Here is a 14,695-nt window from a genome sequence, read left to right on the forward strand (position 1 = left end):
CCAAAGCCATTGTTCACCACTGTTCATCTCACCATTGGCTTTATATATAATAGATGAAATCGATTGTAAGCATTCTAAGATATTAATGTGCTCAATTTTATATTAGATCTAAGTATTTTAAGAGCTCGTTTGGTGGCTGGATGGAATTTGACCTTAGGGATATAATTGAAATGTCAGGAACTTGTAAGCCAGGACTTGTAACTCATGTATACGGATAGGTTAGATAATCCACTCTATTGTGAATTCATAACCTATCATATCAAGTTTAGTCCATCTCACATTTTGACACAGCAAATAACAGACTTGATTTGACTCAACTCCATTTTAATTGGTCACAACGTATCCCAAACAACCCACCAAATAAACCTTGTGTCTTTTCTTAGAGTCTCTTTTCAAGTCTTCCTATATCTTCATCTACTCTTTAGCCCTGAGCCTTTGTCTTGTACTCACATCTTCTAACTTGAGCGTCTATAGGTCTTCGTTCACATGTTCAAACGACTTTAACAGATTTTTTCTCATTTTATCTTCAACTTCGATTACTTACTTCACCCCGAATAGCCTTGTTTTTAATCATGACCTTTCTTGTGTACCCACACAATCAATGCACTATTCCACTTCATTCAAACGGAGTGTTAGGGACAGTGGCTACCAACTTGTATGTAACTGATTGCCTATTTTGATACATAGATGGATCAATGGTTCATAATTAACTGCTCAGCTCAACATTTTATTTTATAAACATTCGGTTAGGCTACCTTATCATATAAATAGTCTGACCAACTATATATTGGCAAAAACAGAGTCAATTTTTTTTTACTATAGTACAAATGATATTTTACATTAATCTAATTAGGAGAGTGAGAGTTTAAATCCCGAACGCAATAAATTAAACAAACACTACTCCACAACACCACATCTACCACGACTGGTTGACCATGGACATATAAAGCCTGTTATAGAAAGTCAAATTTCACCACGGATATTTTAAGTGCTATTACTCTAACTAAGAACATATTTATGGTAAATGGCCACTGCTTAATTACTGTGATGAAAGCCCCATGGAAAACTGTTCTCTCTCTTTTCTCCTCTCTCGCTCTCACACAGAGAGGAAAGCATGCACATTAATATTCATATGCTTGATACTAATACATGAGGTCTCTTTGTGTCTCTCCCTCTAGATTTTCACTATTGTTTTTCATGTCACAATACGCTTCTACTAAGAAAGTCAATCTATGGCTGTTGGTTTGAAATGAAAAAGGAGACTTGAATTCTAGCGATCAATTATTTTTTATAGGCACCATGTACTAACTTGGACCATGATTGCTTGCGCCTTTGTGTAATTGGTTTTGTGGATTTAAAATTTTCTTTTGTATATGATGTCCTTGACTGATGCGTTTTGATTTCTAAGCTTCATGTTTTTCCTTGTGTCTCATAGGTGGTTGGTCGTTATAATTCATGATGATTTATAACTCATATCAACTACTACATTTACAGGCACTTGCAAATTTGAAGTGTGATTGACTTGCCGGAGATGTGTGTCTTCTTAAAGAAACGATTGCAGAGAAGATGAATATCATTGGAGGATCAAAGTTGGAACTAGGACTTGAGTTTTGTTTTGGAGTGTGAAACAAAGTCTATACATGTTTTGGTACATAAATGTAAAGTATAACTGAGTGATTTTGTGTAAATATGCAATTTTGTAATTAAATATCTTCATTATATATATATATATTATATTTATTAAAAAAAAATTTTGAATTTTTTTTTAATAACAGGCACTAGCCGTGATCAATTTGTAATCCACAATGGCTATAACACGTAATGTTAGCTCTCAATCTACCACGGGCATAATTTGTGGTTACACTGCATTTGACAACGGGCATAGCCTGTGGTAGAAACAAAGACTTTTTTTATCACATTCAAAATACTAATGGGCACGATACCTATGGTAGATTGCAATTTATCACAGGCATCCACCGTGATATATGAGTTTTTTTTCTTCTAGTGAAAAAACATTCGCAGAACAAAATTTACCACTTATAAAACACTCAATTTTATTCACACTCAACCCACACAATGATTCTGCCCTTACCGACCCTACCCGAGGATCTTTCTTTCTTACATGCATTTGGTCATTGTTTAGTTGGATTTGGGGGTTGGGACTTGACCACTAGTGAGATACGTATCTACTTATTTGACAACTTGTTTTTTGTGTTTTAAACGTCCTTTTGTGCTAGATCAGATTCTGCACACAATGTGAGCTTATGAGAAGACATTTGATCTTAATTATGCTAATTTTCTTCTAAGTACTCCTCCTCCCATATCTAATGCGATACAACTGAAAGATACCTCTCACCTTCTAGTTTTTGATTGGACCAAACAAAAACTGCAAGATTAAAACATGTTTTTTCTCTTCTAATTTGAGCTAATTAAACCCTTTTCACCACGTGTCCCACTTTCATCCTTACCATATCATCATTAGCTTATTATTTTTTTAAGCAAATTGCAATAATCTGCTCCTAATTAAGTTACAAGTGTCCCTCTCGTTATAAAGGTTGTCTTAAATAAATCATTAGGCCCATGAGTTTGTCAGTAAAATGATGAGTTTTATGCGAGTGAGCTCGCGTTAGTGAGGAAAACAGTGGTTGTGGTGGCCATCTCAGGACCATTGATCGGTTATCAATGTGGGAAACTGGGGCCATATAGATCAAGCTCATGATCCGGCTATTAGAATTAGATTCATGTTTGTATTGAGTTAACAGAAATACTTGAGTTTATAGTCGCCATAAGACCTTAACACCCACTCATTCAGGAAAACGCCTACATGATTGATGCTAACTTCCTATGTACCGGCATTGCTTCTTTTGTTCTACTGCCTCCTGTTGAGATCAGCACTGTGTCCTACTCCAATATAGTTCACCATTTTCATAAATCAACTATTGGCCTTATCTTAATGCTATTGTCTCACTAACTAATTAATCAAATACGAATTATGCTAGCGATAATTACGGAGTTGTACATAGACAACTTTTGAGGTGAAAAAAATCACTTGCATCAATGGCCAATAATTGGCGTGAGTGTAATTCATTAGTCATAGCATTTTTCTTCTCTAATTGTGATAAACGAGACAAATTTGATCATCATTCTTCGAGGTGAGTTAGCTAAGATAAATCAAAACGTGATGAAAACTAACAGAACTTGTTAATTCCATAGTCTTTGACAAGGCAACTGGCACACGTTGAAAGTATACCCAGAGAGAGAGAGAGAGAGAGAGAGAGTAATATAGTAGGACAATATTTTGCTTGATCCCGTAAATAGTGATATCATCGATCTTTCTTCCACGGCGGAACGGACAAACCAAATGACCCCAAACGAGTCAATAAGTCAAACCACGGGATCAGGGCCCTTCCTGTGCATAAATGTGATCATCGTATCGCGGCCCCCACACCCCCAAGATTTCTGTTGCCGCCCATTCGCAAGCAGCCCCAGACGCATCTTTTTCTTTGGCACAATATAGAAAAAAAAATGTTGTTTTTATCGTATATTTGTATTATTTTTTTAATAGAAACGAGATCTACATGTATTTGTGAACTTTATTTCTGTTAGTGACATGATATATATGATGGTATAAATAGATGATAAATGTAACACTAGATGGCGCTAGGCAACTTGTTAGCCCCCGATAAATTACTAGGCATTTGAAATTTAAAAAATGGTACTTAGACCTGCTTAGGCATCATGCCTAGATTGTCTATGTGCTCGCCTAACCAGTCCAAACCCCCATAGGTCGCAACTTTTACTTAAACAGAAATCGATAACTTTCATTTTGCACTTTATTTTTTTTCAATAAATTGTACAAGACTTTTGAATACTTAAATGAACACATATTATATGTTTATTCCTCATGTTTTCATTACGTTCTAATATTTTATAATATATATGTCATTTTATTTTGTAATTTATGTATCCTAACACTATTACGAATGTTATAAGTATAAACATACATTTATTTATACGAAATGTAATAAGTTCATTTAAATTCGCCTAATCCGCCTCGGCCCACCACCTAGCTGCTAGGCTCTAGTCTGCCGCCCGACTAGCGCCTAGTTATTTTAGAACCTTGCTCTATATTAAGAAAAACTCTAAGGAACTCCCTTAAAATTAGAACTTTTTCATGGACTCTCTAGCAACTCATGATTTTTGCACAATGTTTTATAATATAAGTACAAGAATTGACATCAAACGGTGAGGTTACAATGAGTCCATGCAGATGAGAGATTTTTCAATGTGTCTGAAACACATGTACTTTTGCCATATGTCATTATATAAGTGGAGAGACATATGAAAAAAAAACTTCTCTCAACTTGCATAATGACATATAGCATACCGTTTCTGTGTTTCTGATACATTGAAAAATCTCTCATGGAGAATCTCACTTTTGAGAGAGTTTCTTTAGCATTCTCATATATAAAACCCAAGGGGTTTGTCTACTAGAAAGCGAGCAATGAGTTATGAGTCTCAACTCGAGTTTGAATTTACACGAATGTATTTTAGGTTACAAATTCTACTTTAGCGTACAATATAACTCATGGATCACAAATATGCGGCCATCTCGTACATTACAAGATCTGTGGATAGGACTAGGATTCTCTCCCATCTTATTTCCATCCCCTTCTATTCCCTCTTCTCACATTCTCTTATATTGTCTTTCTCTTACTATAAAAAATTAACATAAGATGTTGACGTAGATTAACTGTGACCGTTCAATTAGGAGGGAAGGAAATAAAAAAAAAAAGGAAAGAGAATCTTACTCCATGTGGATAAGTGATTCGTGAATATATCGTGGGTGGGATACCTCTCATGTTCAATTATATTATAATATGGTTGTACACAGTGTTGTTGTCGTAGCGTGAGTAATGCAGCCAACGACATAACCGGATCAGACACCCTATCTTGATGTCAAGTGATGAATGAGGGATGTTAATGGCTCTACATATCCTGCCTCTGGCCCTGCAGGCAATGCATTGCAATCATGCAGTCGCAAAAGCCAATGGCCACAACATATTACAGGTATATGTATATGATTCCCTAGTATATATAGACACTGATGAGCTGTGTACTAACTTCATAGTAAAGATACCGTACCTTAAATTCACAAAAGTTTTACAATGCTCCGGTGTATGTCATGCAGAAATAGAGTCACAATTGGTTCTTTTTTTTGTTGGGTTAAGGAGTCTAAAGAATTCAACGGTCCAAATCGGGTTCATATCATGTTGCGGTGCATAGTAAAAAGTTCTGAATTCATAGTAATTTATCAAAAGTATCACTCAATGGGTAATGATGATGGTAAATTATGAAAATTGTTTCAATTTTAATTCACGATGGATTAATAAACAACTTGTATATAATCAATGTCATTCATACTTCAAATCTAAATAGCATAGTAAACAATTTCAATAAAAATTTGGATTCTGACTTTTTTTCAATCCAACTTGTCCTCAATTTGATTCGTCCCCATCACAAAGTATAGATGAAACGCCATTAAATTATTGTAGGCACAAAAACATCAAGATCTACCTATACGTATAGTTTACTAGTGATTATGTATAAAGATTAAATTATGAATTTTTTTCATTATTCAAAATGAACAATTAATGAATTGAGTTTGCAAACCCTTCATAAAGCCATAAAAGGCCTTGTAGCTATCTCCCTTACAGCAGCTACAGCACACATCTGACTCTCTCCAGTTTACTTTGGAAACCGTTCCATCAGCGTTCAACCCAAGTTGCTCAGAGTCAGTGCTGATCAAATACTATGAATGCCCCCTTTATCAGAAATTTTTTTCAATAGGATCGGCATACGAGATGGTACATTACGTGTCATTATACAAATGATGAGATTTGTGTGTTAAAAAATTATTAACTTAAAAAATAAAATTTCCCATCACTTACGTAAAAATAGATCGTATACCACCAGTGTTCCCGTCACAATAAAAATTTCTCCCATTTATCAGCGTACCAATTTCACGCTCTTATTTTCTCATTTTGCATTGATCCTCTCCTTTTATTTGTCGCCTAATTATCTCGTTCGATTTATTTAATACAAGTACTATAGAGAAAAAAGAAATGCGTCGAAGAACGAGTGCAAAAATCATTTCCTTTCAGTTTACGGGTCATGAGCATGTGTCAATGTGGACTTACCATTAGGTCTTAAACTTATTTGGATTGGGCCAAATCCCAACCCAGATTCATGTATGATGACAAAAGTAACAAAAATTAACATCATAATTCCCAGCAAGCATGGATCTAAAATTGCAAGAACAAAGGAGATACAAGGTGAACACAAGCACTATATTTTCAAAGAATCGAATTGCATAACAACATCATTGATGGTTGCCGGTCCGGTTCGCAATGCTCATGAGCTGAGAAGACAAGGCAATCTGTTGTATGAAACCACTAAGATTGCCTCGAAAAAATTATACGTTCGTTTACAAGAATTGGAATAGCAACTCGTTCCATACGTCAGGTACACCAGGCAAGCACCAGTGTATGCAATCCGAGTAACTCGTGGGGTTAGACAATTGTTCAGGCTTCAGTGGCTCCCAGAATTTGCGGTAAATGGAAGGGTGACCATCTTTCCGGTACTCCGATAATTGGGTAATGTTGATAACAGAAACCTTGGAACTCAACTTGCTGAGGACCGTCTCCACCATGCTCATGGTAGGCAGGTCAGAACCACTTCCCCAGTAGCCCTCCAAGTCGATGGGGGATTTCTCACTGTAACAATTACCTTCACTTTCTTGTTTCCATTCTCGACTCCTAAAAATTCAGGAAATTATGTATTAGATACATGCAGGTCATATAAGAAATTTCCAAAAATGATGAAATTGTCCTCGTTTAGAAAGAAGTGTTGATATATAGGTGGCGTATATAGAGATCAAAACCAAAAATAGTCACGAGAAAAAAAAATTAGAAGGCATCTACTTGCATTGAGAAAACTTGTTAGAAAAAGTAAGCACAGTCGTTATTCAAATCTGCAATTATTCGAGTGTTTGGTTCAAAGGGTGACTTTCTTTGTAAAATGAGTTTGGACTTAAGTAACTAGGAGTTATTCATACATGAATTGAATTTATTCAATTAAACTCAGTTGATGAGGTTTGAATTATTGGAGCGCTTGGAGTGACATTGTTGTTTTAATTAATGAGGTTCTTTGGCTTTCTCCTTGTTATTTTCCAGTTCAAGTTCAACACATAAGGCTGGGTGGAAGTGACGTTGTTTTAATTAAACAAAGAAGGAAACGATCTTTTGTGGTCAAGTATCTTTGACAGGTCTAACTCGTGAAGAACCTCTAAATCTTTAGAGAATTAGATTTTTGCATAATATTGCATATAGCAAGAAGTCCAGAAGTGCCTCGAAATGCCTAGTTGACTATCTCATTCAAGTACCAAGAAGCCTATATTTATTACAAAAATTGAAATTTTTATAGAAATAACAGCCAATGTGGTAAATAAAAGAATATGTAGAAGGGCAAGATGCTAACCAGAGATGTGTAGGAGACATTGTGATGAAGAAGACCTGCTTCTTGAGGGGATTGACCTTAGAAGCCCAGTCTGCCCAAGCCCCCATGGCCAACTCCATGGCTCCAAGGCCGTCTACTTCTTCACAAACACCGTTTGCTTCCTCGCTCCATCTGTATGAATTCAAAGTCAGATCAATTTAGATACCAATTCAAATTTCTATAGAACTCAGTTCTTTCTAAACTGAAACCTGGATGGTATTGCGATTATACTCACATCAGCTTAACTGGGCCTTGTCGCCACCACAGGTAGGAATTGAATATCAATATATCAGCATTCTCCCATATTGATGCATGCTTAAGAACTGAATCTGGTCGGATTATCCGATCGGATGTTCGGTGATTCACTGGATCATCAGAATTAGATTCTACAAGAAGCGGAGCCCAGAGAAATTCCACAGTAGCATTATATTCCTGAAAATGACACAAATTCAATTTATGCACTCACCTACTGCAGGGAACCGCACCCAAATTTCTTCCACTCTTGCCACTGATTCTACTGAAAATTTAAGTCAAAACTAAAATTGAATGTTTCATGATGACAATTATTTCCGACTTTCAATTATTTCCTAAGGATATTCCTTGATCTAAACTCCAAAATTTTCTCTTAGTCATAAGAGAACAGCCTAATGCATTGTACATTGTTGTACCAACCTCAAATAGTTTACTCCCAGATTGAAAACTCTGTTTACCTCTGCTTTGAAAATAGTAAGTTCAGCGTTCGGTGACATTGATCTCTTATCTGAAGGAATCACAGATTGTAACAAACAGACCATTGATATCCATTGCCCTCGGTTTAATGAATCCCCTACAAACATTAGCCTTTTGCCTCTCAACTTCTCCCACATTTCAGTCACATTCCATCTATACAGAAAAGGAAACAATTTCAATAAAACCATACATTAAATTAAAAGGAAGCTCAACCTTTCCATCCTCAAACAACCAAAAATACCATACTTGTTTTACAAGTCAAAGTCTACAATTTTTCCAATGAGTTTATTAAGAGCAAAACAAATTCCAGTTCATGGATTCAAGTATACTGAACTGGAAGTTACTTTAAACCGAATCGGAATTAAGTGCTTTTTCCAATTCTACTGTATAAACAATTGAACAGACAATGTGGGATTATAATTTCCAATCCCAAACAACAAAACACCTCTTTACCTCTTCAAGTTGCAATTGTGGGGTTGCCATCTCCAGTATTGGTACCCCAAATCAGGCCTCCCATGCTTGTGACAGGACAACTGGTCCGACATGTAAGGGCACTCCAACTCCTTGTACAGCGGATACGATGCATTATCAAACACCCATTTGCCGGAAAACACATCACACCTCTCCAAACTCTCTCTCCGGTGACCGTACTCCGGCGTCCGGTCAGTCCACAGAATTTTCTGACCACTGTACTCTCTGGTGGAGTTGCATGTACTGAATCTATCCAAAACCTCTGAAATTTCACAAAACCAACTTAAACCCACTTCACCAAATCAAAAAAGAACCGCTAAATTTAAAAACCCAGTAAAGAAATCGATCAAGAATTCAGATAAAGACTCAAGAAATGCAGAAAAAACAAACCCAGAAAGCTTTTTTTGGCAGAACTAAACACTGCCTTACCTGGAGCATGGTTTTGCTGGGTGAAAAGATTTGGCTTTACAAAAGTGACTGAATCTTGACGGTGATAAACGCGATCAGGGCTCTCTTGAATTTGCAGAATTCTGCGTTGGCTGTGGAGATTCGAGAAAACTATGAACAGAAAGAAGAAGAACACCAGCGCAGGAACATGGGTTTTCTTCTTGTTCCACTTCCACCTCTGCGACTGCTGCATCGTGAAAAAGATTAAGACTTTTTGCTTGGTTCGGGAAATTAATTGACCGAAGAATTGAAAGGGAAAGAAAAATCAAAAGGGGATTCGAATTTGTTCAATCATTATCGCATGAAAAGGGACAGAGACTGTATGAAATGATGGAGTCGTTGCCGAAGAGTGAGAAGACGAAGAAGAAAACTAATGAATAATCGTGCGGGTAAATAGAAAATTAATTGTTTTATTATTAATAAGGAGCTAATAATTTATTAGTTGGACTGTTTTGGTAAAATTATCCGCTGGATTTGTCGTCTGTGGAATTAGGATTTTTAAAGTTGAACAAGTCTGCTCTTTACTTTATAGATTTATTGGAATTTCACAGTACATGATGTCACTTAAACCAGAATCTTTTTTTTAATGAATACTTTAATCAGCTTTTTTTTTTTTTTTTTTTTTTTGAAATGAATACTTTAATCAGCTTCTATATGATTGTGGTTTGTCTTTTGAGAGAGAAAATTAGACCAATGCTCTTGAATTTTGACGCAATTGGAATTTCCTACAATAAAATTCTGTGAGTATTAGCCTGCGAAAAGGATTAGAAGGTTATAAGCATTTTTAAAGGGGGCAAAAAATGGACGGAAATTCTAATGGAGCTAACTAAAAGGATAATTGGTCCACATGATTACAGGTTCCAGACACATATTCATGCATTTTTAGTTTAGGAATCAAAATTTCAATTGAGTTAAAGTTAAGAGACCATTGCTCAAATTATTTTTTTTGGTTTCCTAGTCAGGAAACTATACATATTTCAGAGGCCGTTTAATAACTATTTCGTTTTCAATTTTTGATTTTTCAAAAAATGAGAACTGAAAACTGAAAACCAACAATTGAAAACTCAAGAAATTAATTTTTAGTTTTCATTTTTTTTGAAAATTGAAAGTAATTACCAAATAAGATTTCAGTTCAAAAAATAAAAAATAAAAAATAAAAAATGAAATAATTATCAAATAACCCTTAAAATAATAGGTCCTTTATTCCCTATGGATTTTAGCCTGCAACCCGGGGGGTAGATATTCTCTCAATTTCATATTGGATGATTTATAAGATACAAAGAGCGAAATGTACCGAGAAGTCTTCGAAGCCAAATTTCTCAATTCATACTTTTACCATTTTTTCTTTTGGGAAATTATAATGTACATTCAGTAAGCAAGGTACATGACAAAATAAGGGGCTAAGTTGAGTGAAACCCTTTGGCTTTGTTAGGCTTTGGACATTGAAATCATTGTTGAGAAACCCATAAATGCCCTTATCTTCCTTTGCTAAGTACACCAACATTGTTCATTGTCATGCAATTTAAACCCACATCATTGTCTCCTTTAAAACCCACGTCAATGAAATTAACCTAAACGATTTACGAGGAGGTTCTGTTGTACAGTCTTGTCACGTGATGAAATATATAGCTAAAAAAAAAAAAAAAAAAGTACTTTATGACACCCAATAAAAACTCGTCCTATACATTCTTTATGGCGGCAATGGGTTTGATGTGTTCAACACATTAACTATTGCATTCAATCCTAATTCACAATTCGTGGTTTTTACTAATTCATTTTAAAAAAAAGGTACAAGTTTTGATCTGTTTGGAACCTTATTATTTCCAAACAGAACTTATCATTGTTGGAAAATGTAAGCATAGAGAATCTCATTCCACACGTCAGGCAGTCCAGGGAGGCACCAGTGTATGCAATCTGCAAAAGTGCTAGGGTTTGATGTTTGTTCTTCAGTCAGAGGCTCCCATTGCTTCCTGTAAATTGATGGATGCCCTTCTTTCCTGTATTCTGAGAGTTGTGTTATGTTGAGCATTTGAACATCCAAACCTCTTACTTTCAGTCCATCAAGGGCATTCTCAACTAAACGCAGCATTTTGGGATCTGATCCATTTCCCCAATATCCCTCCTCAGTGATTGGCTTTGTTTCATTGTAGCAATTCTCACCACTTTCCCTACCCCATTCTTCAGCACTGCATATATATTTATTTTTTGTTAGGGTTAGGAGTAAAGGTTCTAATTTGGGATGTCTTTTGACATTAAGTGGAAAGAGAAGTACCATTAGACTAACAAATATGACGTAATCATAAATTTATTTAGGCATACAAATAGAGAATATGCACAAATAGAACTGAATACAATGTTTCAATAATAAAAAAGTAGATCTAGAGGGGCACTAAAGAAACACTAAACCGTAGCTTATGTAAAGCTTATTGTTTGCTTAGTCTCGTATAGTTCTATTTTTTTAATTAAAATTTGGAAAATAGGATATAAATTTTTTAACTAAAGAGACACATTTTACACTAAAATGTGTTATATATTTTTCTATATTTTTCATTAAAGCTTTGTAAAAACTACAAAATTCTATATATGTTTTTTTCTTTACAAGTTGTTTCATGTTTTATTTGTATGTATTACCTTAAGAAACAAATAGGGAAAAAAGGCTAAATGAGTCTCATTTTTAGACCATTAATCTCAAATGCAATGACGTTGATGCTGTGTATTATAAATATTTTCAAAATCAATATGGTCCAAAAACGTGAAACTGATAATAATATTCAATGGAAAAACCTTATTGATACCTTTGGTGAGTGGGTGACATGCCAACAAAAAACAATTTGGTCTTGGTTCGATTGACATGGATCTCCAACCAATCCGACCACGTCTGTAGAGCCATCTCATAAACCCTAAACATCTCAACATCTTTGTATATCGCGTCTGAGCTCTCAAAAGATCCCCACCTTCAATCATTACCAAAAACAAAACTCACAATAATTAAATTAAAATATAATTGCAAAGTCAAATAAGTCGTTCTATCTAACGTCTACCTAATATTTGTATCCAAAAAAATTAACTTCTACCTAATATTGTATTAATATTACTCAAGAATTTTTCAGTAACTCTGGGTATTTCACATTTTGAGAGTTAAAAATAAAATAATCGATATCTAATGATTAAAATGTTGAAATATAAAATACTTTGAAGCACCAAAAGATTTTGGTATTTAGAAACTTTACTTACAAGACATTCATTTGGTCCCTTCTCCACCAAAGATATGAATTGAAAACAAGAAAGTCGGCGTCCGTCCAGTGCCTTGCATGTTTTTCAATTGCCTGCACTCTTACAATCCGATCTGGCAATCGGTGGTTCACTGGGTCATCGGAGTTTGACTCCACCAGCAATGGGGCCCAGTAGAACTCAACTGTGGCATTGTATTCCTTAATTTAATCACATTGATTAAAATAAAGATTAGTTAGTTTGATCAGAATTATAATATTGGATTCTGACAGCTATGAAACAAAGAAAACATGACAAGCTAAGGATTCTGACAGCAGAAGGTTCTGCTTCTTTGTTAATCTATTCTAAGTTGGTGAAATACATGCAATGGAAATGTTATCTTATTTGGGTTTTGGCTAAGTAGTGTGTATTCTTCTGAACTAGTATGTTGTGTTTTCAGATAATCGTGTTTAAATAGGTTGATCTTGATTAACAGTTCAATAACATATTATTTCAAGGTTTTCGTGTGGTTGATTTTTTACCATTGATGGTATACAAGCTATACATGATCAATGATCATAAGTGATCAACACATATGCATAGGCGACTAACATTAGCTACTATTATCAATGTAACATATATCATGTCAAGAATTTTGCGTGGACAATTTCTGACAGTTTATTGGATCTAAGTTATGCATGTCAATGATTAGAAATCGTCAATGTTTAGTTGTAGCTACTATTGTTAGTGTAATGTATCATACAAAGGTTTTCCGTGTGGGAGTTTTTGGTTGTTGATCGGACGCTACACATGATCAATAATACAAATAGTCAACGCACGTATGTGGGCGACTGACGTTAACTTCTATTGATTGAGCTTAAGTTTGCCAATTACACATAAGCCAAGCTAAAGGAAATACCAAACAAAGCCCAAATAAAGAAACACCAAGCCAAGCCCAAATAAATGGGTTATAATTAGAGAAGAGAAGAGAAAAGAAAACTCACAGTGGCCTTGAAGATGTGCAAGGAGCCATTGAATTTTGTCTGCACCGATTTGAGCTTTGGACTGATGGCTGAGTCAACCAGGCATACCATAGAAACCCATTGACCTCTATTCAACGAGTCCCCAACAAACACAAGCCTCTTATTCCTCAGCCTCTCAAGCAACGCTGTCGCGTTGAACCTAACTTATGTAATTTTACATGAACACAATCCCACAAAACTCAAAAAACAGCCATTTAAAATTACAATCTCATTATCCAGCTGCCCAAGAAAACGAAAAAATTATACACACGTAAAAATCCATATTTTAAATTAAAGAAAAATTTAGGGAGATCGAAACTTCCCTGCACTTGGAATCCCTATTGTAAGTTAATCATGCATTATCATGTGTTTTATTGGGTTATAAGAATGTTGTCTCTGGGGCATCCCAGGTGCAGCGAAGTTCTTATCAGAATAAAAAGAAGAGGGAGAGAGAGAGAGAGAGAGAGAGAGAGAGAGAGAGAGAGAGAGAGAGAGACCTAGGGAGGTCGCATTGGTGAGGCTGCCACCTCCAGTTCTGATAGTTCAAGTCTTTTCTCCCAAACTTCTCACAAGCCAATTGGTCTGACATATAAGTGCACTGTTTCTCCTTGTACAGAGGATAAGACTGGTTGTCGAAAACCCATTTCCCTGAAAACAAATTGCATCTGCTGCTGCTTGGCAATTTAGGGTTTTCCCCAGCTGCGGCTGCTGCCGAAGTTTCCAGTGTGGTTGTTATATGACAATAATCTTGATACAACAGTTGCAGTCCACCATCTAGGGTTAGATAAACAGCTGCAACTAGTACAGTAGTCACAAGGATTGCAATGAGGGAATGCAAGCTGCTTCGGATATTCCATGTTTTTGTGGGAACAAGCACAATTTTCTGCTTTTTGGCCATTTGATTCATTGCAAAAATATTCTAGCTAGCTATTTGGTGCATGTGGGAGGAGTCTCTGGTTTCTCCCTTTTCAAGCTTCGTGATGAGAGTGGTGGGTGAGAAACAATTTTTATTAATTAATTTTTTTTTTCTTGTTCAGCATTAGGAGTTTGTGAAAATTGCACTTTCCTGGTGGTTTGCTGAAAGCAATACATTTTGAGTTGGGTTGTCCTGGTCTGGTATGACAATTGACCCAAATAGTAATCTTCTATTTTCAGCAATGGACCAATTTGATAATATTGCTTGGATTGTATTTGCAGCAATGTGTCAAGGCTAAGCAAATATAACAAGATATATTTATATATTCTTACAATTTTCTGGT

At 35.5% G+C, this 14,695-nt stretch overlaps 2 protein-coding genes across 2 annotated transcripts; both read right to left on the reverse strand.

Moving 5' to 3' along the window:
- Nucleotides 1–6,216: 6,216 nt before the first annotated feature.
- Nucleotides 6,217–9,569, reverse strand: LOC137745855 (protein trichome birefringence-like 35). The gene is made up of 6 exons (XM_068485885.1): nt 9,187–9,569; nt 8,740–9,019; nt 8,268–8,439; nt 7,793–7,989; nt 7,540–7,689; nt 6,217–6,818 (listed from the first exon to the last, which is right to left on the reverse strand). Exons 1-6 carry the CDS (start codon nt 9,395–9,397, stop codon nt 6,488–6,490), a joined length of 1,341 nt encoding a protein of 446 aa, XP_068341986.1. The 5' UTR covers nt 9,398–9,569; the 3' UTR covers nt 6,217–6,487.
- A 1,376-nt stretch (nt 9,570–10,945) lies between these two features.
- LOC137746299 (protein trichome birefringence-like 34) lies at nt 10,946–14,346 on the reverse strand. Its single transcript, XM_068486376.1, has 5 exons — nt 13,934–14,346; nt 13,419–13,596; nt 12,439–12,635; nt 12,000–12,158; nt 10,946–11,390 (listed from the first exon to the last, which is right to left on the reverse strand). Exons 1-5 carry the CDS (start codon nt 14,341–14,343, stop codon nt 11,042–11,044), a joined length of 1,293 nt encoding a protein of 430 aa, XP_068342477.1. The 5' UTR covers nt 14,344–14,346; the 3' UTR covers nt 10,946–11,041.
- Nucleotides 14,347–14,695: the final 349 nt, after the last annotated feature.

Source organism: Pyrus communis, chromosome 9 (assembly GCF_963583255.1).
Source record: "Pyrus communis chromosome 9, drPyrComm1.1, whole genome shotgun sequence".
In the NCBI taxonomy this organism is placed as follows: domain Eukaryota; kingdom Viridiplantae; phylum Streptophyta; class Magnoliopsida; order Rosales; family Rosaceae; genus Pyrus; species Pyrus communis.